At 41.9% G+C, this 16,188-nt stretch overlaps 1 protein-coding gene across 1 annotated transcript; it reads left to right on the forward strand.

The window, feature by feature from the left end:
- The first annotated feature begins 946 nt into the window (after positions 1-946).
- Positions 947-11,547, forward strand: LOC131239540 (oleoyl-acyl carrier protein thioesterase 1, chloroplastic-like). Its single transcript, XM_058237298.1, has 7 exons — positions 947-1,375; positions 4,915-5,048; positions 5,184-5,297; positions 6,778-6,873; positions 9,118-9,205; positions 9,323-9,391; positions 11,084-11,547. The coding sequence occupies exons 1-7, from the start codon at positions 1,052-1,054 to the stop codon at positions 11,357-11,359; spliced, it is 1,101 nt and encodes a 366-aa protein (XP_058093281.1). The 5' UTR covers positions 947-1,051; the 3' UTR covers positions 11,360-11,547.
- Positions 11,548-16,188: the final 4,641 nt, after the last annotated feature.

Consider the following 16,188-nt stretch of genomic DNA (forward strand, 5'->3'; position numbering starts at 1 on the left):
CTGAGGCTGATGTGCATGGACTTGGATTCAGCGCTGACCCCTCGAGTACCGACGTAGGTGTTGTAAAAGCTCCGTGGGCCCATACATGACGTATGTGGTTTATCCATGCCGTCCATCTATTTTTCCATATCATTTCATTGAATGAGAAAAAAAATGAAGTAAATCTAAAGCTCAACTGGACCACACCATTGGAAGAACGGATTAAACTGAACTTTACTGTAATCCATCTATGGTAAAAGCTATGAGCTCTTAGTTTTCATGTCACTATCCAGCAAGTTTTTATCATACAAACGGTCTGGATCATTGGAAGATGATCCATGCCATGCTGAAAGGCTAAAGTCCCGACGTATCCCACAGAATACCTCGCGATGCATTGTAGCAAACTTCGATTATATTACTAACATACACGCGCCTATGTATCTGCGATCCGAACCATTGATCCGACAATAATAACAGTGTACAGAGGATGCCATGGAAAATCTCGAAGATCGAGAGATTTCAGTCATTGGATCATGGACCCTTTTCCTTGAATGTAGTCAACTACTATACTTTCTCCTCGAACGGCCCATCCCCTTGACACTGATTTAACGGCCACGATCATCCAATTAGTAGCATGAATGAGAAATCCGGCATCAACGCTGGGGCCTATTAGATCAGCTTTTTGGATCACTAAAGCATGGCCCGAGATGAATGAAACCCTTGTACATTAGCCGATGACCAGGACCCACAATCTAGCATGTGTGGCCACATTCTGAGATGATATGAACCATATATATATTTTTAACTACATAAAATATATCATTTGACAACATGGACGGTTCTGATCTTCATAAAACTAGGCGTGTGGGCCCCAGCGGGCGGCGACACAAGAAGGACTCTGCGTCGCGATGGAGGGAAAACGAAATCCCCGTCGGGTCAAAACCAAAAATACCAAACCCGTATGCTTTTCTTCTAGAGAGCCCGTTTTCGGACTCCCATCCCCTCGTTAGTATCGATCTTACACCATTATATACGTGTATACACTCTCTCAGAGAGAGAGAGAGGGGGAGAGATGTTGCTCAGGAACTGCAATGTGGCCGATCTCCGACCCCATTTCCGACACCTCACACCGAAACCTTCGGTGAATCGGCGGAGTACCGGGCTCTCCCTCTCATGCTCTTCTTCTTCTGCCGCGAAGCAGGCGGATCTGGCCGTGTCGTCGGGGGGAGAGAACCGGTCCGGTTTGGGGTCCGGCTCAGGGAGGCTGGCGGACCGGCTGAGGCTGGGGAGCTTGACGGAGGATGGGCTCTCTTATAAGGAGAATTTCATTGTCAGGTGTTATGAGGTCGGGATTAACAAGACTGCCACCGTCGAAACCATTGCGAACCTCTTGCAGGTGCGATGACAAGGGCAGTTTCGTCATTTTGGTTTTCCAGGGGTTGTTTGGGAGTTTGCAATTTCCTCTTTTACTTTTAATTTGATTTGGGTTTTTGTGTTTCTTTCTTTTGTAATTTTGGTTTGGATTTTTTTTTTCGTAGTTTTAATTTGGATTGTGGGATTCGTGGCTCTCTCTCTATACTTTTTGTTTTCTCCATTTTTATATTAAAATTTGTTTATAATTTGTGCTGATTTCTCTTTTTCATGCATTGTATCTGATTTTGTCTATTGGGCAGTTTTGATTTTTTTCTTTTTTTAATGCTTATTTTTCAATTCTGATTTGGGTTTTGGGTGGTGCTCTCTCTCTCTCTCTCTCAGATGTTTTAGATCTGATTTTGGTGCATTAGAAAGCTAAGTTTTTAATTTTGAATTGCCATTTTTTTTTGGTAATTTTTGATGATCTATATTGCTGTAATTTGGTTACTATTGTGTGTTTTTTTTTTTAAATTTTTTAATTTTTTTATTATCAACATTATTTTCATTGAATTTCTGTGCATGTTACTAGGAAATTTCAAAATTTTTAAAAAAGTTCTTGAAATACATGGAATTAAACTTGTTTGTAATACTATGAAACAGTGGGAGAGAGTGATTGAGCAAACACTAAAACATGAGATGAAAGTATCAGAAATCAGCCTGGTTTCATGCTAGGGAGGTCTGCCAACGAAGCTATTTTCCTACTTAGACAATTGACAGAGAAATATAGGGAGAGGAGGAAGGATCTCCACACACTCTTTATTGATTTAGAGAATGCTTATGATAGGGTCCCTAGACAGTTAATCTAGTGGGTGTTGGGGGAGAAAGGAGTTTTAAGAGGATATATTGACATGATTAAAGATATGTACCAGGGAGTAGTAATAAATGTGAGGATCAATGGTGGAGAGAAAAGTGAGTTCCCAATTACGACAGGCTTGCACTACGGGTTGGCAATGAGACCATACCTTTTCGAATTGGTTATGGACGAGTTAAAAAAGCATTTGCTAGATTTATGGAGGGATGCTTTAGAATGTTGTTTGCCGATGACATAGTTTTGATTGAAAAGATAAGATATGGCATAAACACAAAGCTAGATTTATGGAGGGATGCTTTAGAATCTAAAGGATTTAAATTTACTTGGACTAAAATAGAGTATATGGAGTGCAATTTTAATAATGATATCTTTTTGAAAACGAGGAATTAGTTAAGATTGTTGACCAAGAAGAGGGGAATGATTCTTCTAAACATGTGCCTCTAGTGTCAAAGAGATACGAGACCGTTGACCACCTGTTTCTCCATTGCTCATTCTCAACTGTCATCTGGTCAGAGGTGCTTTCCCTAGCTAATGTTAGTTGGGTCATGGTACCTACTATTGGAGATTTTTTACTCATATGGCCTGCAACTGATAGAGGGATGTTGGGTAGGAGGAAATGGAGGCTCATTCTTCTGGCAACTCTTTGGGTTATTTGGGGAGAGTGAAACGACTGGTGTTTACGTGACAAGAGTCTCTTGGCTATCAGGGTTTTTAACAGAGCAACTCTACTTTTTAGGGATTGGGCTCCTTGAGGAGAGGGTCTTGGGGTTGTTTTTGGTTTGTTTGGGGATTTAGTTGTGGCCCAGGGGCCTGTTGTTGTATTATTGTTTTTCCTTCTTCTATTTTTTTCCCAGTCTAGGTTAGCTTCCTTTCTTTGTTCTTGTCTTCTTTCATTTCTTCTTCTTCTTCTTTTTTTTTTTTTTCTTTCTTTCTTTCTCTCTTTTTTTTTTTTCCCCTGGTTTTTGCCTAATAAGATTGCATCTTTCCAAATAAATAATAATAATAAAAAATCATGAGAGTGGAGAGATTGAGAAGGATGTTACCCATATAATTCAATTTCGGTGGAAGAAATGGAGATATGCCTTTGGAGGTTTATTTGATCGTTGTGTACTGCTCAAACTGAAAGGAAAATTTTATAGGATAGCTATGAGATTGGCTATGCTTTATGGGATAGAACGTTGCTAGTTAAGGAACATCATATTCATAGGATGAGTGCAGATGAAATGAGGATGTTGAGATGGATGAGTGGTAGAAGAGGAAGAGTAAAATTAGAAATGAATGCATTTGAGGGAACTTAGGAGCAACATCAATAGGTAATAAGATTAGATGGAGTTAGATGGTTTGGTCACGTGCAATGGAGGCCAATAACTGCTGGTTAGGAGTGAGTTGGTGCAAGTTGAAGGCTTTAAAAGGGCAAGGGAGAGGCCCAAAAGCATATGGACGGAGGTAGTAAGAAAAGGCTTGATGATCTCTGATCTAACTGAAGGTATAACCCCTGATAGAGTGGAATGGTGGAGAATGATCCATGTAGCGGACCCCAATTAATTGAGATAAGGCTGAGGTTGATGATGATGTAGTTTTTGAGATCCAATGAGGGGCTTTTTTTTTTTTTTTGTTTTTTGTAATCTATATTGTTGATTTTCTGGAAACTTGGAATAACTCACTTAATTCCAAGCTTTCGGGTCTGCTCATTGACTTGATGCTAGAAGAACGACACTTGATTAGCCCTTAGGTGTTGTGTGATTGTAGAATAACCCCTTCTACTCTTGTACGGTCCCAATTGGACCATTCATTGAATTGATCCAAACTAACCATTAAGTCCAATGATCTGATCCAGATGGTTGATCAAGTCAACTTGGAGTTTGGACCCTTGATGCAGTCCAAATATTCAATCTGAATGGTTGGTTGGTCCAAAATTTCAATCTAAATGGTTGGAAGGCCCAAAAGGCTATGGGCGGAGGTACTAAGAAGTCTAACTGAAAGTTATAACCCTTGATACAATGGAATGGCAGAACGTGATCCATGTAGCTGACCCCAATTAATTGGGATAAGGCTTAGGATGATGATAATGTAGTTTTTGAGATCCAATGATGGTTTTTTGTTTGTCATTTTTATTGTCGATTTTCTGGGAACTTGGAATAACTTACTTAATTCCAAGCTTTTGGGTCTACTCATTGTCTTGACTCTTGATACTAGAGAATGGCACTTGATTAGCCCTTAGGTGTTGTGTGATTGTAGAATAACCCCTTCTACTCTTGTACGGTCCCAATTGGACTGTTCATAAAATTGATCTAAAATAACCATCAAATCCAATGATCTGATCTATATGGTTGATCACTTCGATGAACAGATCCAAATTAACCACTAAGTCCAATCATCTGATCTAGATGGTTGGTCAAGTTAATTTGGACCCTTGATGTCGTCCAAATATTCAATCTGCAAGGTTGGATGGTTCAAATTTTCAATCTGCATGGTTGGATTGTCCAAATTTTCAATCTGCATGGTTGGATAGACGTGACTGCAGTTTGGGTCCTTCCTAATCTTCAATATGAACCCTTAAATGGCCTGATCACACAATCTGCCATATCTGGGCCTCAATCAGGTGCTTGGGTGGAATGTTAACAGGTAGTTAGAACAGTTTGTAAAAACATCTTTATTGTTTCTCAATTCCTAAGTTTTCTAATTCATTTGTTCTTTTTTCTTTGTTACAGGAAGTCGCATGCAATCATGCTCAAGGTGTTGGGTTTTCCACAGATGGATTTGCTACAACCCCTACAATGAGAAAACTGCATCTCATATGGGTAACATCTCGCATGCACATCGAAGTTTACAAATATCCAGCTTGGTAATCAATTCCCAATTAACTATGTCATGTCATATATTTTCCTATGTTTTTTTTTTCCCTTTTCTTTTTCTTTATTAATTTGCAAAGCGTGCTGCTTTTTTCAATGAGGAACCGATATTTGTATAATGCTGGCAGGGGTGACGTAGTTGAAATCGAGACTTGGTGCCAAGGTGAAGGAAGAATAGGTACCAGGCGTGATTGGATTCTCAAGGACTTTGCTACTGGTGCTGTTATTGGTAGAGCTACCAGGTAGTTTCCAAGTTTTGTGTGTGTAGTGAAATGCTCACATGGGAACTTGTAAGCACTTTTTGACACGTGATGTGGGCACAAAATTCGATCAGTCCACTAGATGAATCACCTCATGAAATCCTTAGGGCCCAAAAGTTAGGCAAAAAAAATAATCTGGTGGGCCATAGCGAAGTGAGAGGAAATTCCTTCCCTTGATTTGCCTCTTACCTTGCTATGGCCCACTAGATTTTTGGATCAGGCTAACTTTTGAGCCTTGGGGAATTCATAAGGTGGCTCATCTAGTGGACCATTCGGATTTTTTGCCCACACCACGTGTTAAAAGGTGCTTAGGAGTTCCCATGTATCTCACTTTCTTTCTCTGTACACACACACACACACACACACACACACACACACACAGAGAGAGAGAGAGAGAGAGAGAGAGAGAGAGAGAGAGAGCTAAAAAGCCTTGCTGGGTGCATACTTAGAATATTTGTAGACAAACAAGATATCCCCCCAAAATCTGAACGGTCCACATGATGCAACACCCCATCAAACCCCCAGGGCCCAACTTTTATCCTGATCCAAAACTTTGGTGGGCCACGGCAAAAGGAAACAATTTTATTCCCTTGATTTGCCTCTCTCTTTGCTATGGCCCACCAGAGTTTTAGATCAGGTAGAAAGTTGGGCCATAAGGGTTTCACGGGGTGCCGCATCACATGGACCGTTCGAATTTTGGGCCCATGACACGTGTGCAAAGGCGCGCAGGACTCTCTCTCTCTCTCTCTCTCTCTATATATATATATATATATTTGATCTCTTTTGATAATTAAGACTGTTTGTATGCACACTCAAAGTGAATTGCGAAAGTTAGTTTAGTAAGGAGTTTTTTTTTTTTTTTAAATTATAAATTTTAAGAGTACTACTTCGTCAGGAGGAAATGACAAAAGCTTTTTCTCATAGGTCAAAACAAACTTTGATCTCTTTTGATAACTAGGGAAGTTTTCAACATTCTATTTCGTCACAACTTTTTTGAAGGTATTGGCATGCCTGATGGGGATGCATGTCTCATAACCGTGCCACAAATTTTGAGAAATGTGATTTATCCCCGTTCCCTGTATTCTTGCTCGCATGCCTATTGACACATGGTAATTTGAGCACATAGGTCTTTACAGTACACATTGGTATTATTTGTCTCTAATGTGTTGGAGGTGCCCATGTTCCTTGCCAGCTAGCAAGCTATTTATTGCAATGTTATCAGGGTTGGGGTCAAGGTTTTAAATCAGGGTATTGGATAGTATTGTTCACCACCAATATAGCCTTGTAACACCCCTATGTCGGGCTGTTTTGTGCCAATATGGGGCTTGCAGCTGTATCACTCATGGGCAGTACCAGTATCAGGGGATGCGTCCCGGTTTCGAATGATACTTTAAACCCTGGTTGGGGTTCCTCAATGGTAAGTTTGTGCTTCCTAAAATTTTGTAATGTATTTTGGTGCCAGTAAATGGGTGATGATGAACCAGGACACAAGACGACTGCAGAGAGTGAGTGATGATGTACGGGATGAATATCTGGTTTTCTGTCCACGAACTCCTAGGTACACTCTGCTTTGGCTCCTGGTATTTACCTTTTTGTTCTCTCTCTCTCTCTCTCTCTCTCTCTCTCTCTCTCTCTTCGCGCGTGTGCGCGTGTGTGGTGTCTTTTTTTTTTAGTTCACGAATTCAAATGCCCTGGTGTACCTAACATGGTTTTGCCATAGAGACATAGATAGCTATATTGCCCTTTGAAAAATGGCCTGCCATAGAAACGAATGATTATGTTATTGTTGTGGATGATTGATCAAAACCTTTTAGATTTGCCCATTATCTTGGTCCAGAACAATGGATCCAAGCTACTTTAGTACGCCATATGTTTGAGCTAAGTTTTGCAATTCAACTATATAGAAATAATGCAAGGACATTTTCACACCGGGCTCGAACGGGGTTGCCTGTGGGATGCAGGGGCATACTCGGGGTGGGCGGGGCCCACGATGGACGTCTCGTGTTTGAGACTCCTCATCGGGGGTGATTAATGCGCATTTCACACCGGGCTTGAGTGGGGTAGCCCGTAGGATGCGGGAACACACTCGGGGTTAGCGGCCCGTGTGAGGTAGCACCCATGTGATTTGGGGCCCACAAGGAGGGTTCGGCCGAGGGCCTAACTCATAAGATGTGGGGCCTGTGCTATACTGCTATGAGATAAAGGGATTAATTCGCCATGCTCTAATAGTTCGAGCTTTTAGAGCAACTAGTTAATTGTCCTGCATCAAATTGGTATCAGAGTGGGAGGTCTCGTGTTTGAGACTCCTCATCGGGGGTGATTAATGCAGGGGCATTTTCACACTGGGCTCGAGTGGGGTCGCTTGTGGGATGCAGGGGCATACTCGGGGTGGGTGGGGCCCACGGGAGATGTCTCGTGTTCGAGACTCCTCATCGGGGGTGATTAATGCACATTTCACACCGGGCTCGAGTAGAGTAGACTGTGGGATGTGGGGACACACTCGGGATGGGCAGCCCGTGTGAGGCGGTACTCATGTGATTTAGGACCCACGAGGGGAGTTCGGCCGAGGTCCTAACCCATGAGATGTGGGGCCTGGGCTATGAGATAAATGGATTAATTCGTCATGCTCTAACAGTTCGAGCTTTTAGAGTAACCGGTTAATTGTCCTGCATCAATAAACCAGACAAAGCTCTAAACCATGATGATTGATGAATGATTGAGATTATAGGAAAGAAATTGTTCTACTTTGCAATGGGTACCTGGACTGGTGGGTATCCAATGGACTCGGCTCAATTTTACTGGGTCTGGGTCCCATATGTTGGACCGGTTAAGAAAGTGGGTCGGGTTCAGGTCTCACATTTTGGACCCTGTTAAAAATCAGGTCTGCTCGGGTTTGGATCAGGTCCATGTCATGGACCTGGTTATAATCGGGTCTAGTTGGGTCTGGGTTGGGTCCAGATAGTTTTAATAGTAAAGTTATATATATATATATATATATATATATATATATATATTGATTATTCTACCAAAAGAAAATGAGGTTTCTTAAGCCACACTTATGTTAGAGAACACATTTACACACCATGCACTTGTTAAAGTGGTAACATGTGTGTGCTATCTAATCCATCCATCTGGTGGGCCAAACCATATAAATGCTCTTGTTTGTCTCGAGCTCAACTTTAAACCTAGATCCAAAGACGCAATGGTACCCGATGGGTACCCGAACCCAAGCGGTTTTGGGTCTTTCAAAACTAGACCTGGATCTGGCAAGACCTGAATCCGGTTAACCCGGGTATGTTTACTATCAGACCCGGACTGAACCCAACTTGCTGAGCAGCCCTTCTTTGAGGAAATATAGAATGTTAATCAAGATTTTGTTGGGACAAAAAAGACTGTACTCGTGGGACCCACCTTCTAGCAATTCCAACTGTTCAGATGTTGGGAACTGCAGGATAGGCCCAAAATATCCCCATCAGACCCCATTAAATGTGGACCTCTTATTGTCACTGTCCATTTCTAGAATATGGCTATAATCATCTGAAAGAGGAGATGTTCACACACGTTCTATACCACCCATGGTGGCTCCTGTCTGTACTATTGCTGGAGGGGGGAAAACACCATTTCTTTTGATTGACATCATAGTATACTCCCCCACTTCTGTTGGGATCATATTGCTGAAGACATTGGTTAGCCCTACCCAACATCCTGAGCTCTTGTTTTGATCTGCTTTTATTTTTGTGATAAGAATATCAATATTGTGTGCGCTGATGATTAGTCTTCTAACTGAGGGCTCTGCTACCAGATTGTCATTTCCAGAGGAAGATAACAGCAGCCTGAAGAAAATTCCTAAGCTAGGAGATCCTGCTCAATATTCACGATTAGGGCTTGTGGTAAATCCTTTTGAGTCACCTAAAGTTTTTTTTATTTTTATTTTTTATACCTCTGTGTTTTACTAGCCCTGTTGGTTTTCACTTCAAATTCTTTATCCCCTCCTGGAAAAATCGCAGCCTAGGAGAGCTGATCTGGACATGAACCAGCACGTTAACAACGTCACTTATATTGGATGGGTTTTGGAGGTAAGAAGAAATGCTACTTGCTGTTCTCCTTGCATATTATTATGCTTTGGCTTTTTAAAGAAGCATTTTTCTGTTAACAAAGTTGAAAAGGTTCAGTTATCTGTCATGAGGTTCTCTAATTCCACATGAAGTGCCATATCCCCCTACCCACACCACCACCACCACTTGTGCAAATGTGATAGTGAGGCATGCAACATCCAAGCTGTCCATCTTGTAGTTCTCATGACACATTTTTAAGGGGAGTTGTTTATACCTTGGGGTTTGGGGTGTCTTAGTTTGATTCTTCAATCCTATTCCTAGAGGCCCTGGCGAAGGGTTTGAAGCAAATGCTTGCATTGGCCAATCTAGGATTGTCCAATCCAAGGATCCAAATAGAGCCTAAGTGAACTGGTGCATCTGAACATAGATGTCTATGGAACTAAGTTCGAATTCCATCTGTCCAAATAAGCCTTAAATGCAAGGTAATCAATTTCTTTAAAGACAGATAAATTTCCACAGCTTTGGTTTGCAATTTTTCCCAAGAGATGACAGTTTGTGAGCACCTTCCACGGTCACTGCCCCAGAGAAGGTTGTTGAGACGATTCTCAAAGCTTCTCTCAAGGCCCTTGCTTTGATGTTGCATGCATTGCCCCAGCCAGTTGGTCTGGTGTACATATAGATAGATCCTCAAGTCATTGCGTGGCTTCCCTCAGCCAGCAGGTCCAGAGAAGCACATATGGATAGATCCGTTTTCATCTCTTAGCACACCTCCAATTCCACTACTTATTTACCAAAGAAGACATCGAAGTTTAGCTTCCACACACTCTCAGGTGGTATTTTCCATCTGTTAATGATTCTCTCTCTCTCTCTTTCTCATTGGGTCACTTTCAGTTGCCACTCTCCAAGCCTTGCAGAATTTACGGGGGCCTCTATGTCTAGTTGGGTTGATCCTCGATACTTTTATTAGGCTATATGCTTGGATGTTCCCAATTTCCCCAATGTTGACATGATAAGTTTGAATGTGAGAAATGTTTTGGAATTTCTGGTACATATCTTGCTTGTGATTTGGTGCCAGAAAATGAAAACCTGCTTAATGTGGCTCCATTTTCCATGCTGTCCCAAATGCCAAATCGACCTTGATGGTTCTAAAGGTTCTGCAACCATAATTTGTGGTATATCCAAATGAACACTTACTAGAACATGTCTCATTTCGCAGCAAATGGCCTGATTGGTTGTACCATATAACAAGGACGTAACCATAATTTGTGGTATATCCAAAGCACACTTACTAGAAATTGTCTCATTTCGCAGCAAATGGCCCAATTGGTTGTACCGTATAACAAGGATGGAACTGAATGAGGCTTAGCATATTTTATGTAGGCAAAGTCATTTGGCATATCATGCGAATGCGTGGATGTTTTGATGTTGTAAATTCTCCCAACTGCAAAATGAGGATGCAACATTAATGGGACAGATGGGTGTTTCAGTGGGTCAGGTCAAACCAACGACCCTGCAAACAAGGTTGACGTGGATTTGGGTCAGATCTTGGCTGAGCCGGACCTGAGTTGAACTGATCAACTGTTCATTGGATTCTCATTCTGGGTTGTCAATGCATGGTTTCGGCCATCATTGGCCCCCGTTCCCATTTTGGATTTAAAGGATCCATAAATTATTTATTATTATTATTTTTTTCTTTTCTTTTTTCGGTGACAGAGCATGCCTCAAGACGTCATTGACACCCACGAGCTAGAAAAGATCACATTAGATTACAGGCGTGAATGCCAACATGATGACATGGTTGATTCCCTCACTAGTTTGGAATCTGAGGAAGTGGAAGCTGTTTCAGAGCTGAACGGAACGAATGGGTCTGCAACTGCAATGAAGCATTCGGATGACTGCTGCCAGTTCTTGCATTTCTTGAGATTGGCAAGCGATGAGCTTGAAATAAACCGGGGCCGCACTGAGTGGAGGAGGAAACCAGCAAGATAAAGGTATTCACTGATTTACGCTAGAGTTTCAATTTTCCTGTTGTTTTACTGCTTTTGGGTGTGTTTTTTCACAATTAATGCTTTAGAGGCTGAAATATGCCAATTTTCTTTATAACATCTTTTTTCTTCAATTTTAGTATGTAAGTTATGATAAATGTATCATACAATGCCCGGGTGAGTTCTGCGGTGAAGCCACGTCCTGTTTTTTTTTTTTTTTTTTAAATTTTTTTTTAGTGGGGCCCATTTTCAGTGATGCAAGCTGTTGAGTACTGATATGTTAGGCCCCCCTACTTTGGATTGTCCTTGCATGGAAAATCCCCTGATTGGAAGATCATGACCACAGAATATTTGCAATTTTTTTTTGGGTTTGAATGTGGACTGTTGAATATTTTCTTAAACCATCTGTTTTGTGGATAAATTGTATGGCTGAGGATTACTTCAGTCTTTGTGGTTATTGAGCTTGGGCCCACCCAAAAGTGGAACCAGCCACATCAATGGTTTGGAACCCTTGTTAGAATAGAGAGCTTTTTGGTTAGGAAGTAGTTTTCAGTTGATTTCTAGTGAATCCCATCCCATATATGCATTTGCAACCATACAAACGGTTGAGTGGTTCTTGTTTGAGATCTTATTCACATTCCGAGTAGGCTGATGAGCTGTATCATGGTTTGGCAATTGATTGGAGATGATTGTATGATCCTAGCCATCAAATCGTCGGCATTGTTTGTGGACTGCGAGGCTGTATATTTTTTCTCAACCATCTGTTTGCAGTGCACCTTTTGAAGGGATGCGAATTGGACCACCGAGGAGTCAAATCGGTTGTGGGCCCATCATATCTATGGATCAGTCGTCTATGGGTCCCACTTGTACCAACTGACCTGAGTATGCTACAATGTAATCCTAATTTCTGTTGGGCGGGTAATGCAGAGGCATTTCTTGTGGGATGCAGGCACAATCGGCTGTGGGTGGCCTGTGTGAGGTGGTACTCACGTGATGTGGCGCCCACGATGGGAGTTTGGCCGAGTACCTAACTTATGGGATATGGGGCTTGGGCTATGAGATAAAAGAGATTGATTCACCATGCTTAGTTGGGTGGGTGGCTCGTGTGAGGTGGTCTATGATTTTGGTTTTGTTAGATTAAATGACATTTGTATAATATGGTGCATGTACGAGATCCAAGCCATATATTGACTGACCATGTTGTGTTTGTGCATTGTCCAAGAATCATAGTTATCTCATGGTCAGCTCTTTGAAAAGCATGGAAAATTGATTAGTTGGCCAGTGGTCTACACTACGTTCAATCTGCATGGGGGCCCTTGGCGGGCCAGCATGCTTGTCTGATCCTAGTGGATAGAGGTGAGCATCGAGTCAAGTCAGACCGGATTGGGTCCAACTTGACTCAATCCGATTTTTCCAAGACCCTGACATAAACTCGATTCAATCCGAGATCGAGTCCAACAGGGCTGGCTTGATTTGATCCGAATCTTTACTGGCATGACCCGAACTGAGTCCGACTCGGTTAGGGAAACCGAGTCGAATCGAGTTTAGTATGTTCGGTCGATTCGGACTAGGCTGAGTTAAGCTGAGCCGGAGACTCGTGTTAGGAAGGAAACAGAAGGGAAATCGGGAGAGAGAGAGAGAGAAAGGAGGAGAGAAAGAAGGAGAGGAGGGAAACTGGGGGAGAGGAGAGAAAGGATCTCGTCCGGCGCCGCTCGGGTAGGGATGGGTTAGGGTTTGCTGTTTGGATAAAAGAGGGGTAAAAGTAAAAAATAAAAAATAAAAAATATTTATACTACCCGACCAGATTGGATTGAATTGGCTATTGACCCGAACTCGACTCGATGTGTGGTCGGATCTGGGTGGGTTTACTCGATCCAACCCGATCTTGGCTTTCGGTTCGGGTCGGATCAGATCCAACCGGTTCGAACGAGATCCATCGGTTTAGGTCAGATCCTGCCCAGCTCTACTGGTGGACGCCCTGGATTCTTGCTCATCTGTTTGAATCTTGCGTTCTAAGGTGGTCGTTGCTGGCGTATCTGTTTTTTTCCAAGTTGTGAAGGTCCCAAATCCAGCCATCGGATAGCGTCTATTTCTAGTGGGCCATCGAATAGCGCCTGTTTCTAGTAGGCCATATTTCTAGCGTGGGCTGCCGATGAAACAACTGTAGGATTGCTATAGCACCTGTTTCTAGTGGGCCATCTTTCTAGTGCGAGCTGCCGATGAAACAACTATAGGATTGCTCTATCTATCAATGCCATTTCGCTTTCGGACGTGTTTCGTGCTAGATTGTTAAGATCCTGGGCATCTGATCATGGGTTGCTGAGTTCTCTTAAATTTCTATTTTTGGGCAGCTGATCTATAATGGTTGAGAGCTTTTCATCTGGAGACCTAGGCAATCCTTCATCCTTGTTAGGTACATATTGGGAGAAACACCCTATATGATACTCCCTACCCAAATAGGGATGGTAATGGGCCAGGGTCCGGCCCTACAACCTGCATGGGAAAGGATTTAAATGATCAACGGTTTGAAATAGTCCATCAAAGAAATTTTCTTCTAGCAACTTTCATCTTCGACCAGTACATCCAACGTGTGTCACATGTATGGTGAATAGTAATTGATCACAAGTGACTGTAAACCGTCCATTCATTGTATAACGGGGTCCATGTACACCGAGTGGAACTGAGTCTCAGCTTGGCCACTAGCTGACCTCAGCTCAAACTTGGCTCGGCTCAGTCCTCGAGCCTGACTAGCCAGCTCGGCTCGGTTTGGTCAGCAGCTTGGCCAGTTCGAGCCGAGTTTGAGCCTTTGCAACATTTTCACAAACACACACAGTGCACTTTCAATTTCTTACTGTATGTAAAATAGCAGTAGCTGTTTACAAGTATTTCATCAAACACCTTATAGGCAACATCAAAATCAAGGAAAAATAATATTTGTTTCATATACATACCTTCCTTGCCACTAGCTGACACTTTGTTGAGTCATTTCATCAAACACTTGGTGAGCAACATCAATATCAGAGTAACCGAGTCACCGAACTAGTTTGATCCGAGTTCGATACGAGTCAAGTCAAGCTCGGGCAAGCTTGAACTCGGTTTGAATTTTTTTTCGAGCTCAAAAAATCAGCTTGACTCTGCTCGAATTCAGCTTCGAACAGAGTTGAATCAAGCTTTTTCGAATCGAGTTGAGCGAGCTAACCGAGCTAATAGAGCTAACTCGGTTCATGTACACCCCTCCGCTTGTTTGGAGTGGGCCAATTCATCATCTCTGGGTCCATGCGGGCCCATATTCCTAGCCCGGAATGGTCAGACCAGGTCGCTCTGCCCATTGCCACCCCTATACCCAGGCACATAGGTACGGCCCAAATACTGGATCTGGTGGTGTTGATGGGGTATGGCTCCTACGTCAGATTGATTGGACGATCGTGATCTTTGCTTTCTGGAAATTTGTTGGATTTCAACGTAACCCATTTATTTTGGGGTTCGCTATTGGACTTGAATTCCAAATTTAAATATGTTGTGTATAGAATTTTTTTATCCATATGAGCATCACACTCTTCCAGAGTATCAATGTTTTATTTATTTTTTAATGGAATAATTCCCTTAGCAGATTGTGGCAGCTAATGGATGGTATATGTTGCACGCACGTCTGCCAATCTAGACTATCTAAAGGGCAGGCCCCATATAGATGAAGCATATCTCAAAAATGATATGGATGGTGATGGTTGTTGATCAGGTTGCCTTTAATTTGGCAAAAATTAAGGGTATTTGATTGATTGACAGTCTGGTCAATTGATCGATCGAGAAAATTCCAAATTAATTAGTTTGGTCTGATCGATTGATCGAGAAAATTTCAAATTAATTAGTTTGGTCTCTGGACAGTTTTAGAGATGTTCTATTGATCGAGCACGAGGGCTTGATTGATCAAGATAATTCGGAAAAACCAAGTTTGATCTTTGGACACTTTTGAGCACTTTCGATTAATCGGACTCGATGATTGAAGGTTCTATTGATGGTGCGCGCAACTTCTGTGTAAGTGCGAGGTTTTGTTTCTAATATTGTAATTGAGTTATATATATCCATTTTTATGTAGGATTACGCTTATGAGACATTGCGCTAGAGAGAACTAGGGTTTTGAGAAAGAGAATTCGTCCATGGAGACGAGGGTTTTAAATATGTAAGGTGTTAATCTCTTGTAATTCTCTTTTCATAGTCGATTTTTTGTCACTTGGTGCCGTGGTTTTTTCCATTTCCACATAAAATCGTTGTATTTTGTGTTTGCTCGAAATTTCGTTTCTCTTTTACATGTTTGATTTGTTATAAAGTTGGTTCCGTGCCTAACATGTGGCGGCTGCACACAACAAGTGGTATCAGAGTGTAGGATTTATGTTGGGAGTATAGATTGAATCTGAGATATGGGTTCAAATGGACTGAATGTAAAGTTTAAGACAAAGAAGTTTATAAGTAAAAATAACTTCGAATTATGAAGGTTGAAGATGAAAGCCCTTAATTCAGCAAGGGATGTCGCATACTCTCCTCAACAAAGCGAGACGTCCTGAAACTATGAAGAAAGTGGATTGTGGTGACCTAGATCAGAGGGTAATTAGCACAATTCAATTGTGCTCAACTGATAATGTCCTGTACAATGTTATTAATGAGATGATTACCGCAGGCCTATGGGCGAAGTTAGAGAGTATTTATATAATGAAGTTGCTCTCCAATCGCCTATATTTGAAGTGACAGTTGAACATTATGAAGATGGTGGAAGGGTCGGATCTCTCTTAAAGCATCAACATCTTTAACAAACTAATTTGCAAACTGACAACGTGGAAG

This window comes from Magnolia sinica, chromosome 3 (assembly GCF_029962835.1).
Source record: "Magnolia sinica isolate HGM2019 chromosome 3, MsV1, whole genome shotgun sequence".
Lineage (NCBI taxonomy): Eukaryota > Viridiplantae > Streptophyta > Magnoliopsida > Magnoliales > Magnoliaceae > Magnolia > Magnolia sinica.